Here is a 19623-nt window from a genome sequence, read left to right as displayed (position 1 = left end):
AACAATTTGTTTTTATTTTATTTTTGTCTTTTTAGGGGTGTACCCACAGCATATGGAGGTTCCCAGGCTATGGGTCGAATGGGAGTTGTAACTGCCTAAGCTATAGCCACAGAAACACCAGATCTGAGCCGTGTCTGCAACCTACATACACTACAGCTCACAGTAATGCCAGATCCTTAACTCATGGAGCGAGGCCAGGGATTGAACCTGCATCCTCATAAATACTAGTCAGATTAATTTCCTCTGAACCAAAAAGGGAACTTCCAATTTGTTTTTAGAAATAAAAACAAGATGCCTATTTAGAGGAAACAAAGAACTGAACATAATTTAATTAAATTTAAAAAGCAGTCTATAAGTCTTTATGGCTTCAGAAAATCAAGTTGTCAAGTATACCCAATTTTAACTTTTTTTCTATGCAATAATTTAAAACAGTATTATGAATGTCAGTGGCCTAAAAACATTTTGAAAATTTAAAGTTCTGAAGTGAAAATGTCAAAGGTCAAGAATCACCTTAAATACTTTATACTTAAAGAGATTTAAACTTTAAATGATGATAACTTAATGTTTTCTTTTTTTCTTTTTAGGGCCACACCTACAAAAAATGGAAGTTCCTAGGCTAGGGGTCGAATCAGAGCTGCAGCTGCCAGCCTCCACCACCGTCACAGCCACAGCCACGCCAGATGCAAGACACATCTGCAACCTACACCACAGCTCACAGCAACAATGGATCCTTAACATACTGAGCGAGACCAGGGATCAAACCCTCAACCTCATGGATACTCATCAGGTTTGTGACCCACTGAGCTACAACTGGAACACCCACTATACTTTTTTTTTTTTTTGTCTTTTTGCCATTTCTTGGGCCGCTCCTGCGGCATATGGAGGTTCCCGGGCTACGGGTCTAATCGGAGCCGTAGCTGCCAGCCTACGCCAGAGCCACAGCAACGCGGGATCCGAGCCATGTCTGCGACCTACACCACAGCTCACGGCAACGCCGGAACCTTGACCCACTGAGCAAGGGCAGGGATCGAACCCGCAACCTCATGGTTCCTAGTCGGATTCGTTAACCACTGCGCCACGACGGGAACTCCTATACTTTTAATTAATGCTGGAGAGTCATAAGAATTAAAAGAAAATCCAAATTCCAAAAAAGTAACTACACAATGACGATTATCACAACTTTTGACTCAGGTGCCCTGAAAATTCTCTTCCTGAACCTTAATGTCTCAAGTGCCTGGAATGAAGCAATAATATCTAGAAGACCATGCCATCTTACCCAGTGGTGAAACAGACTTCTCAAATTTTAAAAGTTTCTACAGAGGCAAAAATAAGCAACAAATCTAAGAGATTAATACAACATGTGATCTAAATTAAGGTACTGTAATTAACAAACAAAGCTAAAATACTACACATAATTGCCAAAATTCATTTTACTACCCTGTGTAGAAACAATAGGGACTGGATAAGGAACTCAGAAGTATTTTATCTCAGTGGGGTATAAAAGTAGACCTAAATAAATGGTCTTATACTCTTTAACAAGTTTTAAAAGCAAGGCCCTAAGGATTACATTGCTCCCAAGTAACTTACCGGTGTCCCAGAACAAAGCACAAGTTTAGAGAAATACAAAAATATGCAGCAACAAATAAGATTTACACTGTTTGACACCCAATCAAAGATTAATGGGCATGCAACAGAAAGGGAAAATAGAACATGGAAAATATAAGGCAGAAAAATCTAGCAAAACTTAACATCGAAATAATACAGATTATAGAATAAATAGAAAGGTCGTTAAAATTACCATTTTATTCCATATATTTAAGAATATAAAAGAAATATCGCACTTGGTAAGAAGTCATAAAAGATATTAAATATGTGCAAATCACACCTTGAAGAAAACCACATCTGAGATAAAACATACACTGAGTGTAATTAACAGCATATGAAATGCAGTAAAAGAAACAGCTAGTTAATATGAAGACAGCACAGTAGAAACTATTCAATATAAAACAAAGAGGAAAAAAAAGAAAGAAAAGAGGGTCACTGAGCTACAGGACAACTTCAAGCAATATAATATTTATGTTATTGGGGACCCCAAAGAAAAAAGAAGGGAAACAGAAAAATTATTTGAGTATGACCAAATTTTGCCAAAACTGACTAAACAGTATATAAACAGATCAAAGAGGCTCAATAAAGAAAGAAACTACAGTAAGGAACATCATTATCAAAATGTTTAAAGGCAGTGATAGAGAAAAATCTGAAAAGAAGCTGAAGAAAGGCATATTGCCTAGATAGGAACAATGACAATGGCTACCAGAAGACAGAACAGTTTTAAAATACTGAAAAAAAGAAAAAAGAAAAAAAAAACCTGTCAATTTAAGAATTTCATACACAGTGAAAATCTCTTTTAAAAAGAAAGGTAAAAGACAGAATTTGCAGATATACAAAACCTGACAGAATTCATCACTAGCAGAAATACATACACAAAAAAACATTAAATGAAATCTGCCTGACAGAAAGTAAATAATATTACATGGAAAACTGGATCTACACAGAATAATGAATTGCTCCAGAAGAGGTAACTTTGAGGGTAAACATAAAAGACTTTTTAAGATATTTAAATCATCTTAAAAGTTTACTCAGAATTCTGATTCTGGACAAGATGGATAGTTCATTACATTTATTACTCTCACTAATTACAATAAAAATTCCTGAAAGGTACTCAAGGCAACTATTAAAAGATTCTTTAAGGTAGAGAAAAGAAAGTAACCTTCGAACTTGAAGAAAGACCCACACAAGTATAGCCAACGATTTTTAATTAAGGTGCAAAAGCAATTCAATGGAGAAAGGAGAGTCTTTTCAACCAATGGTGTTAGTTCAATTGGACATTCATGAAGAATTGATGAAGCTCAATCTAAATAAAAATTAACTCAAAATAGATCACAGATCTATATGTAAAACATGAAACTATAAAACTTTTTTTAAAGAAAATCATAGAAAATGTTCATGACCTAGAGGTACACAAAGAGTCTTTAGACATGACACCAGAAGAAAAATCCATTAAAAAATTTCACAAATTGGACTTCATCAAAAATAAAAACTTTTGCTCTACAAAAGACCCTGTTAATAAAAGAACAGACCAGTGAGAGATTGGAAGAAGATATTTGCAAATCACATATCTGATAAAGGAAAACAATCCAACTAAAAACATGAATAAAAGATTTGAAAAAACACTTAACCAAGCAGGACCTAAAAATGTCAAATAAGCACATGAAGGGATATTCAATATCCTTAGCCATTAGCGAATACAGATTAAAGCTACAATAAAATACCACAACATGCCTATTAGAATGGCTAAAATAAAAAATACTGACAATACTAAGTACTGGAAAGAATGTGGATCTTTCATATATTTCAGGTAGGAATATAAAATGGTACACCCACTTTGGAAAACAGTGTAGCAGTTTCTTGCTTTTTTTTTTTTTTTTCACCTTTATTTTTTTTATTTCCCCAATACATTACTTTTTTTTTTTTCTACTGTACAGCATGGTGACCCAGTTACATATACATGTACACATTCTTTTTTCTCTCATTATCATGCTCCATCATAAGTGCCTAGACATAGTTCCCAGTGCTACACAGCAGGATCTCATTGCTAATCCATTCCAAAGGCAACAGTCTGCATCTATTAACCCCAAGCTCCCAATTCATTCCACTCCCTCCCCCTCCGCCTTGGCAAACACAAGTCTATTCTCCAAGTCCATGATTTTCTTTTCTGTGGAAAGGTTTATTTGTGCCATATATTAGATTCCAGATATAAGTGATATCATATGGTATTTGTCTTTCTCTTATTTCACTCAGTATGAGAGTCTCTAGTTCCATCCATGAAGTTAAACACATACTTACCATCCTACCCAGTATTCACAATCCTAGATATTTATTACAGAGCAGAGATTGGCGAACTCTTTCTAAGAGGACCAAACGTAAGTATTTTTGTTATCATACACAAGGCCTTTGCTGCAACTATTCAACTTTGCCATTTTAGCACAAAAGCAGTCACAGACAACATATAAACAAATAGGCATGTTTATGTTCTAGTAAAACTTTATTTACCTGAATGGGTGGCCAATATAAAGGCTATAGTTTGCCAATCTCTGAACCAGAGAAATGAAAACTTATGTTCACCAAGAAACCTATGCAATGACGTTCAAAGCAGCTTTGTAATAGCCAAAAAGCAGAAGCAACTACAACACAAATATTCTTAAATCACTCAATGGATAAACGCACTGGTCCAGCAATACAATGGACCACTCAGCAATAAATAAAAATGAATTACTGATGATTATTTGCAACAAAGTGGATGGGCATTATGTTCAGTGAGAAAAAAAAGTCAATCTCAAAAGGCTACATATTGTATTATTCCATTAATATAACATTCTCAAAATGACAAAACTGCAGTGATGAACAGGTTAAGTGGTTGCAGAGGATTACATAAGAGAGTGAGTTTGACTAGAAAGGAGTGGGAAAAGGGAATGAAAGGGACTCTTTATGATAAAGAACAGTTCTGTATCCTAATTGTAGTTGTGGTTATAGGAATCCATACATGTAATAATATTCATATCATTATAAACACACAAAAACAAAACATTAAAAAAAAAAACAGACTGCTTGTTAAAATTAGTAAAATCTGTATAAGGTCTGTAGTTTAGTTAATAATATTGCTTCAATGTCAATTTCCTGCTCTTAAAAATGTACTATCATGATGTATTGTTATCAAAAGGGAACCCAAGTACAGGCTACACTGGAATTCTATGCATTATTTTTGAAACTTTTTGTGTCTTTAAAAGTACCTCACAATAAATTTTAAAGTTAATTGGCTGCTACAGGGAACTATATCCCATCTCTTGTGATAGACAGTAGTCAATGATAAGAAAAGGAATTTATATATATGCATGACTGGGTCACTTGGCTTTATAGCAGAAATTGGCACACCATTTTCAATCAATAATATTTTAATTAAAAATGTGAATTTAAAAAATTAACCGGCTGCTATAAACAAAAATAATTACAATACATTGTGGAGTTTATAAGATATATAGAAGTAAAATATATGACCAAAATAACATAAGGGAAAATGTTAGTATATTTCTATAAGCCAATCTTAAACTATCGGTAAAGCAGAATATCACTTCAGGTGCACTGTGATAAGGTAAAGATGTATGTTATAATCACTAAAGCAAGCACTAAAAAATGAGCTACAAGCCAATCAAAAAGAAAAAACAGAATCATAAAAGAAGTACTTGGAGTTCCCGTCGTGGCACAGTGGTTAACGAATCCAACTAGGAACCATGAGGTTGCGGGTTTGATCCCTGCCCTTGCTCAGTGGGTTAACGACCTGGCGTTGCCGTGAGCTGTGGTGTAGGTTGCAGACGCGGCTCGGATCCCGCGTTGATGTGGCTCTGGCGTAGGCCAGTGGCTACAGCTCCGATTCAACCCCTAGCCTGGGAACCTCCATATGCCGCGGGAGCGGCCCAAGAAATAGCAACAATAACAACAACAACAACAACAACAAAGACAAAAAGACAAAAGACAAAAAAAAGAAGTGCTTAAGTGTTCAAAAATGACAGAAAAGGGAGTTCCCGTTGTGGCGCAGTGGTTAACGAATCCGACTAGGAACCATGAGGTTGAGGGTTCGGTCCCTGCCCTTGCTCAGTGGGTTAAGGATCTGGCGTTGCCTTGAGCTGTGGTGTAGGTTGCAGACGCGGCTCGGATCCCGCGTTGCTGTGGCTCTGGCATAGGCCAGAGGCTACAGCTCCGATTAGACCCCTAGCCTGGCCTGGGAACCTCCATATGCTGCTGGAGTGGCCCAAGAAATAGCGGCCCAAGAAATAGCAAAAAAAAAAAAAGACAAAAATAAATAAATAAATAAATAAATAAATAAAACATCATTATCAATAATTATATAAAATGTAAATGCCCTAAACACCCCAATTAAAAGACACAGATTGTCAGACTGGATTAAAAAAGAAAAATACAACTACATATTTCTTAAAAGAAATCAAATTTAAATTGGACAAAATTTAAATTCGACAAAAATAGTCAAAAGCAGAAGGATGGAAAAAGTATACCATGGCAACTCCTATCAAAAGAAATCTGAAAGCAGGTTTTAGATGAAAGAATATTAAGATTTTGAGGGTCATTTCAGAATGATAAATGGGTCAAATCATCAAGAGAACATGATAAATCTCAATGTTTTAAACTTTATAATGAAGATTCAAAATACATGAAGACCTGAAAATATTCAAGGAGAAGTAAACAAATTCATGATTACAGTTATAGATTTGAATATATTCTCAGTCATTGGTACAGCAAGTAGATAGAAAATAAGAATATAGAAAACTTAAGCAAGATCAACCAACCTGATCTAACTGACATATATATCCACCAAACAACAGGAGAATAAATATATCTTTCAAGTGCACACAGACCATTGAACAAGAGAGACTATATTCAGGGCCTTAATATAAGTACAAATCAATTTAAAATGATTCAAGTCACATACAGTTTTCTAACAACAATGGAACTAAATTAAAAAGCAACAACAGAAAAATATCTAGAATATCAAAAAAATGGAAAGTTAATTACAAACTTCCAAATAACTCACGAGTGCAAATTTTATCTAAAGGAAAATTTTAGGAAATACTTTAAATGAAAATGACAACATGGTCATACCAAAATTTGTGAAATGAAGTTAAGGCACACCTGAAAGGAAATTTAGATCCTAAAATACCTAAATGAGGTAAGAAGAGAGGTCTCAAATCAGTGACCTCAGCTTTCACTTCAAAGTGATAAACCTGACAAAAAATTTACAAGATCCATACTGTGAAAACTACCAACTGCTGAGTGACTAAAGAGTAACATATAAATCAGTATTTCTAAACCTTCACACTTACTAACATTTTGGACCAGATACTTCTTTGTCATGGAAGCTTGTCCTGTGCTCTGAAGGATGTTTAGCAGCCTCCTGGTCTTCTACCCACTGAATGTCAGCAGCAGCTGCTGGCTGTGACAATCAAAAATGACTCTAGATATTGCCACATGTTCCTGGAAGAGCAAAATCTCCCCCAGTTTAGAACCACTGGGGACCTAAACAAATGGCGAGATATATTTTGCTCATTGGTCAGAAAACTCAATATTGTTAATTCTGTAAATTCAATGCATTCAGCAGACTTTTTTGTAAAACGTGACAAACTGATTCTTTATTATAAACCTAAGTTACCAAGACAGTCTGAGGTTGGCACAGAGATAGATAAAGAGATCAGTGGAAAAAGACAGAGTCCAAATATAGACCCATATGTATATAGTTAAGGGATTTTCAACAGAGCTCAAGAAATGTGGTACATCGATATGATAATACTACTAAGTAATTAAAAGGAATGAATTGTTGACACAACACATAATAATGAATCTCGAAAACATTATACCATGTAAAGTTACATGCAAGAGTATATACTGTCCAGTTCTATTTGTATGAAATTCTAAAACAGGTAAAGCTAATCTAGAGTGACAAAGAGGAGTTTAGTGGGTGCCTGCAGACTGGAGAGTGAGCAGGGACAGGGAGGGAGGTGAGGGAGTAATTTGGGACTGACTTCAAAGAAGCATGAAGGAACTGTCTGGAGTGATGAAAACTTCACATTTATTGTATATATATTACACCAAAACAAACAAACAAAAAATTATTTTGGGAGTTCCCTTTGTGGCTCAGTGGTCAATGAACCCAACTAGGATCCATGAGGATGTGTGTTCAATCCCTGACCTCACTCAGTGAGTTGGGGATCTGGCGTTGCCGAGAGCTGTGGTGTAGGTCACAGACGTGGCTTGGATCCCACGTTGCTGTGGCTGTGGCATAGGCCGGCAGCTGTAGCTCCGATTTGACCCCTAGACTGGGAACTTTCATATGCCATGGGCAGGGCCCTAAAAAGAAAAAAAAAAAAAAAAAAAACTATTTTGGCAGAAGTCTGGATTCTACCCTACCTAACTTAGTATCTCTGCTTTCCTAAGGAATTTGCTTATGCTTTCAGCAACTGTTTCCTCAAATAAAAATAGTGATAATGCCAAGTCCACATGATGAAGTGAGAGCATATATTAAAAGGGGATTAACTGAAAATAAGCACAAATTAATATTATTACCAATCAAAAGTTCTTTTAGAGTATGGTGTTTACATGCTACCTTTAACTTCTGTTTTCACTAAATTGTTTCTTTTCTGAAAATCCTGGAATAACTGAACAAATTAAAATATAATCCTGTTGAGATGTTTCTTATAAAACAAGAAAACATTTTAAATCAAAGCAGAACAACATAAGACAAAGAAAATGAGTTCCCAAAGACAAAACTGTAACTACAAACTAATCTTTCTTTAAAGTAATAATTCTACGGTCTGGTCTATGGCATAACTACAAAATACATACTTTGAGCACAATTTCTGCACCACTTACATTACTGATTTAGTTTCCATATACCAAAAGGTAAGGAATTACAAAGGGTTTAATACAAAAATGGTAGATGTATACAAATACTTTTATCACAGAAATAAAAAATACAACAATTTCTTTTTGAGGCCTTCAAGCAACACATTTGCAACCCATACTCCCACAAACCTGAAAATCATTACTACTTTTGACAAAGTCTTTGGCAGAATACCATGATAAAGGCTCCAATTCTGATATTTCATCTGGAAATACCCAGTTGATTTCAAAGTCCCCCAAACCACAGGGACACATGGCAATAATATAGGATTTTGGACTGCTGTTTTTAAAAACAACTTTGACTGCTTTTGGCTAACTTATTTTACCTCATTTTTATATATCTGAAAAACGTACATTACATAAATGTAAGAAGGCTGTTTGAACTTAGAATGCATTTTCTATTTTTCTTAAAAGGTTACTACAGAGAGTAAAATAGAAAACTATCATATATCTCACTACATGTTGTAACATTTTTTAAACTACGACTGAAACAATTATTTGACTAGACAAAGACCCCTGTAACAATACAAGTGAGCCCTTCTAAATGACTGATGGACACTTCAGTCTCTCCCAAATATTAACATGCAGAGATTGCCTATTGTCCCTCAATATCCACCTTCCTCTTTTTACACAGCTATGAAAATTTCTGGTCAGAGGATGCAGCTGAAGATCCCACTTCACAGATTCCCTTGCAGCTATGCGAAGCCCTGGGACTTAGTTCTGGACAATGGGATATGTGCAGAAGTAATGAATGCAATATTAAGGTGATGGTCTTAAAGAAAATGCACATGTGCTTTATTTTCTCTTAACTCAGTCTTATTGCCTGCAAGGTGAGCAGGGCAACATAGTTAAAGAAGCCTGAACCTCCACATTATAAAACCATTGTTTTAACCAGGTCTGCCTATTTGGATCTTTGCCTTCATGATGTATGTCATCAAGTTTTCAGTCTATACTATATCTGAAGCCAATATCTGATAGTGGGGGAGGGAGAGGAAGGAAACAAAAATGCAAAAAGATTTTATTATAATTCTAATACAGACCTAAAGCTGATTCTCATGTGTATGTTTGTATGTGTGTTTATCATGTTTAATTTTCCTTCAAACCACATGGCTTTCCTCATTAGGACTATTTTTAGAAATATAAAACTACAGTATGTTAGATGACCTAGAATGAATCCAAGTAATCACTTTAAAACTTCATAGATGAGAAAACAGAAGTGTGAGCAAACTAAATGATAAGCCCAGGGTTACTCTTAAAAAATAATTAAGCCTTTTTTATGTGGCTCATGAATGAAAATATTTTCTGAAGGAAGAGAGCAAATTATGAAAGCGGAAGAGGAAGACATTGTTAATTAAGATGTATTATTTGCATGACAAAGTATATACTGCAAAATCCATAAGAACTGTGAAAGGTGGAGGGAAAAGAGTAACACAAAGTACATGAATACTCTTCTGAGTGGGTGACAGTACTTATAGTGAAGAGATAATGACTTCCACATGTTTGCACCAAAGTACACTTTCATTCATAACAATCTATTGCCAAATGAAGTGTCCTGGTGATGTGACAGGAGGATCTCAGAGGTTGTACTCTATAGAGAAAAAGAACTACTAGCATCTAGCTGGCCATTCAATACTTATTCCAATGAAAATTAAGCTAAAGTAGAAACATCTATGAGAACATCTAGGAAAAGCCAAAGGGAGCATAAAAAAAATTGGGGGGTATTATGAGTTAAAAAGTAATCTCATAAAAATTATGGACTCCATCTCTAGAAAAAAATGCATGTAAATATCAACATAAACATTACACGTATTAAGGATTTCATTGCTTTGGAAATTGACAATTCTTTCACTCTGATAAAACACAAGACAGTATTTCTAAAAATCAGGTCTTTTAGAATATAAAAGTTAGCAGTTAATTCCTTTCTAAGAAATAGGGAGAAAAAAGAAAAAATTGTGATACAAATATAAGTTTCAAATAAGTCTTATATGACTTGAATATTCAAAATATTCAAATTATGCAGTGATCTCCAACACAGAATTACATATACAAAACTTCTTGAATTGATGGCAACAAATGCCCAAAATCCTTGACTCTCAGAGGCATGAGACTGTTAGCAAATGTATTTTGAACTCAAAGAATATACTTTCCCATGGGAGAATAACCTCATGTCAACAAACAACAAAATTCACTACAACTTTTTGAGTTGAATGTACATTCATTCTTCTCTTTTCTTCTAAGTGTGGGAGGTCATTTTTGGCAACAATTAAATTACATCAAGGAAAGGATTACAAACTCCTTTTAAATTTTTAGGTCATCCAAAGCAAAAGTAGCCATAAAAAGTATTCTGCCATGTTTCCAACTGTCAGAATATTTTTGCCAGCAGATGAATTTACAAGATATTGTCACTCTGAAATTCAATTTGCAAAAACATCTTCTGAAGCACTAGAAGATTACCATGGGAAGTTTGGCCATAAAAACTTGTGATTTTCATGTACATCCGTAAGGCTGATTGCAGCACCTCAAACTCGTTTTACCTTACTCAAATATCTAAAACTCTCTCTCAAGTAAGCCAAGGCATGAACTCCTCCTCATCAAACTGTTCTCAGAGTAGATTTTCTTTTCCTCATAGGCAAATTAATAAATGAAGAAATAATGAGGCTGCTATCTAAACTGCACTGTAGTGCTTTGGGACATATCCATTAGGGAACCAACCCGCTTCTGCAATACTGGTAATCTCTTATTCTGTGAGCATCTCTTGAGAAAGAAAACCTGTTGAAAAGGGAGTTCAAGGCTTTGGCTGCGATAAAGTTGACTGATTTTAGGGCAATAAGCAGAGTATCTTTCAGGATCATTGCCACAGTTTTTGAGGCTGATACATGTCAAGCCAATTGTAAAAGACTTAAGTCACGAACACTTTAAATTCTTTCTTCACAAAGGCAGCAAAATCAGATGTACTGTCAGGCATGGTAAGTACTCCATCCACACTCAATGCACCAAACAAACCCTCCTTTTCATCATGTCAAAGATACCAAAAGGCTCTCAAGTTCCCAAAAGGTACCTCTCAAACTTAGAACTTGTTATGCACCAGTACACTCAAAACGGATGAAGACTAGAATCTAGCCACATGAAATAATGTTAGTTACTATATACAAATGCTTGTTGAGTGGGAAATGGCATTACTCCCAACTTGACAATGATCTGCTTCAAAATATTAGAATCAAGAGTTGTGTAGTATATAACATCATTTGATTATACTTGAACCATAGCAAAGAACACTTCGTGATAAATAACAAAATTTCAGTAGTCAGTTCAATCCTTACTTACCTTATTTTAAATTATCATCTTAAGGACCTCAACATATTGAAACTTACATAAGTTGACAGCTAAGTTGAATAAGTATGCATGTTTTAAATAGAAATCATTACTGAAGCCAGGCTTTCTGTATTATTCTCTATAGGAAAATATACATTTGAAAGTAATGATTCCATCTGTGGCTTCAAATGTTTCTCCAATTGGTAAAATCCCTTTAATCATTCTGAATTAAAGAGGTTTTTTTTTAAAGAAGAAATTTTTGAACTCAATTTAGCTCCAGCACAAACCATCAATAACTGCCTCTAAACTTAATGTAGTAAAGATTTCCTTCCCTTTCTTTTGCTTTAGAGCTCATATCTGATTGATAAACACTAACAAAAAGCAAATAATTCAACCACCAATTATACCATAAACTTGGATAAACTATACAAACAGTAAGTACTAAACTTTAAATAAATAAACCTTAATCTGAATGGTAGAGAAACTGAACAGGACAGGAGCAAATATCTTTGTCTGCACAGCAAGCAAGCTTTGGAAAGCTTGTGTTGAAAGTTATTTCTATTTTAATACCTTTTTGCAATTTCAAATACATTCTGATGAAGAAGAAAAAAGAATAAATATGCAAAGAAAAATATATTGTTCTCTTTCTTCAAATCAGTATTTCCCCAAACTTATTTCAATAAACCTTGTCTCATGATTTGAAAATTCTGAAGGCACTTTTCAGAACTGCTCATTCATGTGATTATCTCAATAATATTTAGTTTTAAAGATTTAAAAATTAAATAGTTTTCCAACATTTTTTTCACAATTCATTAATATAAAGCATTTAATAACTATAACTTTGAAGCATTCTTCCAACTTGGAAATCAAGTACTTTTCAAACTTTTGTTTCTGAGGTATTCTGGGAATAATATGCTAGTTACTTAAATAATTTCTCAATAAGCCAATAAGTGCTCTGACATTTTACCACTTAAGAGTATTATGGAAAGTTTTACTTACTGAAACATCTTTCAAGTTCTTCTCAAAGGAGAATTGACAAGAGTCTTTTGAAAAATTAAACTTGTATGTGTCAGTTGGTCCTGCTCCTGACACCAATGCTTTTCTCAGTTCATCAACATATTTCTCTTTTTCCAATGCCATGTCATCAGCTTCTTGGGAAATCTCTGATTCAGAAACTATGAGAAATATTAATTAAAAAGTTTTATTTATGTGAAAATAAATTTCTAAACATAAGAATAAATGTTTACTGGTTGCTACTAATTACTTACATAACATTACTTATGTACGTATATAACAGAAATTTAAACAAAAAGTACAATCAATCCCCACATCACACATTTTTAAGTTATTTCTTAATTTTTGAGAAATACATTGACTTAGTCTCAAATCTCATCTGAAAAGCATTCTTTCTGTCCTCAGATGATACAAATGCATTATGAATTATCACAGAAACAGCCATCTTGTATACCTGCTCCGAAGTCACAGCAGAGAAGTTATTTCCTATCATGACTAATAAACTCAGTATTTTACAACTTTCTTCCTTGCCTCAACTATTAAAGGGATTAAACAGGCTATTTCTTATTCAGATGGGCAGTCAAAGTAAAAACAGAATTCCTTCTTCTCATCTTCTCATGTGCTAAAAACAAAAACAGTGGACGAAGGGAGTTGATGAAGAAGGAAAGGGTAAGGAATTAATATTTACTGTCTCCTCTACGACATATATCACATTTCTGGCTTCCAGTTCTCTCATCTACGTACATTTAAAGCTGATGTTTTACTCATCCATAGAGATTTTTACTTCAATAATATTTTCAATTTTAGATACTCTCTTAATTTCTTTTTCATAATATTTTGTCCTTACCACACCTTTCCTTTAAATATGTGAAAGATTTAAACATATTTAAGATCCCGTTGAGATTAGTATCTATGCATAGTTCCTAGGATATTAATTCCATTTCTTCTGGGAGCTGACACATTCTCGTTCTGTTCTGTTGGTTGGTTGGTTGGTTGGTTTTAAAGATGACTTCATTAACAGGCTCACCTCCAGGTTTCTTTATCTTGAGAGCTCAGCTCCAATTCTTTAAGAAGCTTAAAATTTCAACATGCCACTCCACTTAGATACCACAGTCACAGTCATTTAGATGTATACCTACTTCAGATATCCCATGAACCTATAGTTCTTGAGTTCCCATTAACCATTTTGATTTTCAGATACCTCTTCACACATGGCACCTAGGGACTTCCCTTCCTTCCATTAAAGCTGCAATGTGAATGTCTGTTTGCTTTTAAAATCACAAGATCTAACCTAATATTTCTTCAGAATGGTTGATTGGTTCTTGTGTCAACTCAGGCTACCACAATGATGCAAGATCCACATGGATCTAAACTTTTATATTTAAAGGTTACATTTATTTATTTTATTCCTTATAACAGTGAAAGATAGAGATTCTCATTTGGCAAATGATAAAATTGAGGCTCCAAGAGATCAATTAATGGCCTCGGGTCATGAAGTAGCTAAGTGCTAAGACTGAGATTGGTATGTATGTCTCTCTGGTTGTTCTGTTTTAAGGTAAAGCAAAGATATGGGACACTAGATAAATTCCTTTCATAATATTAAAAAAATGCATTGGTATGAAAGAGTAGAGAAAATAATAAAACTTTGATTAAAGATTTCTTAAAAATATAACTTCTTTTGTAACTTTGCTCCATATGTTATCAAGTGTCTAGAAGCCCCACGATGAGGAAGAGAGTCTGGAATACATCCATATATTTTTCATGATCAATATTTGATAAGTTCTCATACTGAAATATGGGCTTCAGCACAGCCTTTGAAAAAAGGTAAGTATAAAATTATTCTTTTTATTTTTGTTTTTTTTAGGGCCACACACACAGAATATGGAAGTTCCCAGGCTAGGAGTTGAATCAGAGCTATAGCTGCCAGCCTACACCACAGCCACGGCAACATGGGATCTGACCCACCTCTGTGACCTACACCACAGCTCATGGCAATGCCGGATCCTTAATTGACTGAGCGAGGCCAGGGATAGAACTCATGTCCTCATGGATATTAGCCAGGTTCGTTACTGCTGAGCCACAACAGGAACTCCTAAAAATATTCTTGTGAGATTCTACAACTTCTAAATACTTCCACATATTTTTTCTCTCTCTGAAGCATACGCATATTTAAGATGATCACTACTATCAAATCTACTGACATTTCAAATACCCTATTAGCTCGTAAAAAATAACATAAAACTAAGAAGGCAATCACTTCCTCTCTAAGGAATAATTTCATATTTTTGGCTTGTAAATGTTTTAAGAGTTATAAGGACCTAGAGAAATTATTTCATTGAAAAATAGAAAATAATCTATAGAAACAATCTTTAATGCAACTATAGAAAAATCTATAAGGAAACACACAAAAGAAAGTATATCTACTGATAAAACGGCTAGTAGAAAGTACTCTAAATTTTATTAAAGTGAAAAGATACCTTTATGAAAATATTTAATAGAATCTATTGATTCAATTCATTTATTGCATAATGCTTAATGAGCATCTACTATGTGCCAGGCACTATTCTAGGCATCAGAGAGACAATATCTAGACAGACAAAAATACCAGCCTTATGGAACCTTGATTCAAGTACTGACATCTTAGATATCTTTGCAGATACCCTTTTAGATATTATCTTCGATATTACACTTCTGTTACTCCATCTGGGAATGCTGCATTGGTTAATGTTACGAAATACTTGATAAATTCATTTGAGTAATTTAAAAAAATTTTTTAAATGTTATGAAATACTTCATTCCTGAGGGAAAAAAATATATATATAATAGGAAATTCTTTCTAATAATACTTTTTTAAAAAGTGTCAGGGAGTTCCTGTCGTGGCACAGTGGTTAACGAATCCGACTAGGAACCATGAGGTTGCGGGTTCGATCCCTGGCCTTGCTCAGTGGGTTAAGGATCCAGCGTTGCTGTGAGCTGTGGTGTAGGTTGCAGACGCAGCTTAGATCCCACGTTGCTGTGGCTCTGGTGTAGGCCAACGGCTACAGCTCCGATTTGACCCCTAGCCTGGGAGCCTCCATATGCCGTGGGAGCAGCCCTAGAAAAGGCAAAAAGACCAAAAAAAAAAAAAAAAAAAAGCGTTGGTTTAAGAAAAAAGCTTACTTAATCATTTCCTGTAAGTGAAATTTTGACTGCCTATTTAGAAGTTCAATCCTAGCAAAACAATTTGGTCACTGGTTTTGAATTTTGTGCTGGAAGAAGCACAGTTGGAAGCCTTCAATGCTCCAAAAACTTCAGTGACCAGGGATAAAAGCAATGGAAGTAAAGAAATTCAGTAAGGATACAGTTGAACCACAAAATATGGGGAAAAAAAAATGGGAAGGAAAAAAAAAAAAAAAAGTGAGCAGGCCAATGTGACCAAAATACAATTACTTGTTCTTGGACAGGTAGGAGCCAAGAAAGCATCATTTTAACACTATTTGTAGGTAGGTAGAGATGTAAATAAGAAAAGAATATTCTTTATTTTGGATCCTTATGTATAATGAATCAAAAGACTGTATATCCTAAGTTTGTGGTGGAGCTGAGAAGGCACACAGACTTACGAAGTCACCAAATCACGGACCCACTTTATTACTTCATTCATTAAAAATCCTTTTTTGGGGAGTTCCCTGATGGCTCAGGGGGTTAAAGATCCAGTATTGTCACTGCTATGGCTGTGGTCACTGCTGAACTGCTGAGGTGTGAGTTCGATTCCTGGCCTGGGAACTTCTGAATGCCAGGGGTGCAACCAAAAGAAAAAAATCATTTTTCTACTGAGTTCTATCACATAATCTCCATAAAAGTCACCAAGTACATCAATGTTTAAAACAAATGTAAGTGGATATAATTACTTGAAACTAAATGCATTAACAAAGCTTAATTTACACTTCAATGAACTTTTTTTAAACTGCTCCAGAAAAGGGTGATACAAGTTTCTTACTGCTGATTGTGATTCTTATGAAAGTCACATAACAGTCATCGATCACTAACCCACTTTGTGACTTTACCCTATATAACCCTCTATAATGTCGAAGTGATGATAAACCACATGATAATTAGACCCCAAAACATTCATTAGATAAAACATTGCTAATGGAAAAGAAATCAGTGAGTTTAGTGTGTGGGAGATTAAAAAGAACCCCACATCCTTTTAATTTCACTGAAATGAAAAGAAAAAAAATTATCCAAATTGAAGGTTGCAGCAATGAAAAACCTGTACAAAAAAACAGGATGAGGTATAGGAAGGAAATTCATTTTCATGTTTCAATTATTTAATTGTTTTAATGTTCTTAATCACGTTATTGTCTATTTGTAAAGTGCCGAACCAAATTAGATTTATGTATAAGCCTTAACATGGAAACAATATGATATTATTTGGCTTCATATTTTGTCCCTGAAATTTACACAAGAATATAGAAGTGAATAATTAAAAAGTATAAAACATTCATGAGATCTAAAACTTCAATGTCTTTGAGAACAAATGACCATATCTAGTGTACTATAAAATTTTCTGTTTGAAAACTTGTATAAAATAGCAAGCTCAAATGTTAACAACCCACCAAAGGATACAGAAGTTTGATCACACTATATTTCATATTTTTATCACACTATATATCATTAGCTAAAAAACAAACGGTAAAACATACTGCATCTATGATCAATGCCAACAATAAGTAAATATGAAACTGAAGTTTTCATTAAAAAATACGCTAGCTCTAAAAATGATGGTTTCACTTTCTCTTTTTTCCTTAGCTAGTTTTATATATTTCAGGCATCCTTTGATTGTTTTTCAAAGAATATCCATTGAGCACATATGTCCTACGTACTGGTCTAGATAATTATGAACAGTGGTTGACGAATCAGATTTGTCCCTTGCTCTCAATGGATCTAGGCTAGCAAAACAATATTATTAATAATATTAAGGACAACCGCCAGTTATTTTGTATGAAATAAACAAAATGTTCCATAAATGTAAAATCAACTTAAATTTCTGGTTAAATTAAGATTTAAGAGTTAATCACAGTACTGGTTTTCTTTTCCTGATCCTTAATGACACAAAAATTCAAACAACATATTTTTACTGTTTTTTGCCTTAGTGAATGAAATTAATTAACTAGATTAAAATTTAATCTTTTCTTTTGATAAGTAAGGCTCTTAAAACATTGCAAGGTCTTTCCTCTGACCATAACCTCTCATTATACAGAATATGCCACCTGTTAACTGGAAATACCTATGTTATAAATACAGTATTCCTTACATACAACCAACCATTTCACCTAGGATCTGATTCCTGGGCTGTGCTATTGGAACTGCTCTTTTCTCCTAGAAAAATGGTATTAACTTACTGCTATGATCTTCAATCCAGTATACTATTCACCCCCAAACAGAGCTACTGTCATTTGAATACACCTTCACCAGGAAACAGAGAACTAACCTGACAAATTTTCCTCTATTTTGCATTGCAACAACCAACCAATAACTGATTTTTCTTACGTAGAAATTCGCAACTTAAATAGATACCACAACAGTTACTGAAAACATTATCCTAAAAATTTCTTTATTTTACAATACTTGTAACAACATTCCTTGCTCTGTCATGAAAAATGAATGAAAAAAACTCAAAAACTCTGCAAGTATAAATGCAGTTTGACTATTTTGTATAACAGAATCTGTACCATTTAAGAAAAAGCAACACTTCACAATGCATTGTGATTTTAAAAGGGGATATAATAATTACAATAACAAATTTTGGAGAAATATTTTAAAAGTTGATAGATGATAAATAGGCAAATAGAATATAAATTAACATGACAAAATTATTCTACCTAAAATATCATTTACAACATTAACTCTAGAAATGACTATTGCATAAACATAAAATCTTTCAATAAAATACTTTCAAAGTAGATTAAAACTTTGCTATATAAGTAAAACATAATTCTAAATATTTTGACTTTACACTTGTAATGTTAATAAATGATTTCAGGGCCTTTAGGCTTTTTTAAAGATTACACTAACGATTTTAAAAATCAAAAGTCTAGAAGCAGCTTGGGTCACTTCAGAGGTGTGGGTTCAATCCCCAGCCCCGCAGAGTGGTTAAAGGATCCAGCACTGCTGCAACTCCAGAGAAGGTCGCAGCTGCAGCTAGGAGTCAATCACTGGCCTGGGAACTTCCATATACTGCAGATGTGGCCATTAAAAAAAAAAGAAAAAATCAAAAGTCTATTTCAAATATAAATAATAATAGCCAAAATCCCACATACAGACTTGAATCTTGGTTTATAAAGTCTTAGTCTATGAGTTCTGTTTTGTTGCATTATGAATGTAGTACATGTTTATTGGAAAAAAAGTCAAACAATATAAGTATATGAAATAAAATGAAAACCACCACCAACCCACTCTCCCAAGTCCTGGCCCAGGCAATCCTTCTTCCTGTGCACCCCAATAGTTCCCTGGGGTCCTGTGAAAAGATACATGTAAAAAGTACTCTTTATTTTTTTTTTATAAAGAGATAATTTTAAAAACTCTGACCAACTTCAAGTAATAAGACTCAAAGGGTTATTTCTCTATCCTTCTATTAATGTAACTTATAGAAAATGGCATTATATTACAAGTTTATGTGTAAATTAGACAGTAATAGCAAGTAAAAGCAATCATGTTAATTTTAACCAATATCTATTAAAGAAACATTTTAATGTGAAGTATCACTGAGGGCTGAAGAATAGCACATTACTGAAA

At 34.1% G+C, this 19623-nt stretch overlaps 1 protein-coding gene across 9 annotated transcripts in view; it reads right to left on the bottom strand.

The window, feature by feature from the left end:
- Positions 1-19623, bottom strand: part of XRCC4 (X-ray repair cross complementing 4) — a 285350-nt gene that overhangs the window by 239503 nt on the left and 26224 nt on the right. For all 9 annotated transcript variants that reach the window (XM_003123760.5, XM_003123761.4, XM_005661540.3 and 6 more), the window contains one exon: positions 12835-13010. In XM_003123760.5, coding sequence (XP_003123808.1) covers positions 12835-13010 — 176 coding nt within the window. The remainder of the gene's footprint in view (positions 1-12834; positions 13011-19623) is intronic.

The sequence above is a fragment of the Sus scrofa genome, chromosome 2 (genome assembly GCF_000003025.6).
Source record: "Sus scrofa isolate TJ Tabasco breed Duroc chromosome 2, Sscrofa11.1, whole genome shotgun sequence".
NCBI classification, from domain to species: Eukaryota; Metazoa; Chordata; class Mammalia; order Artiodactyla; family Suidae; genus Sus; species Sus scrofa.
This window is presented reverse-complemented; position numbering and strand designations above follow the sequence as displayed.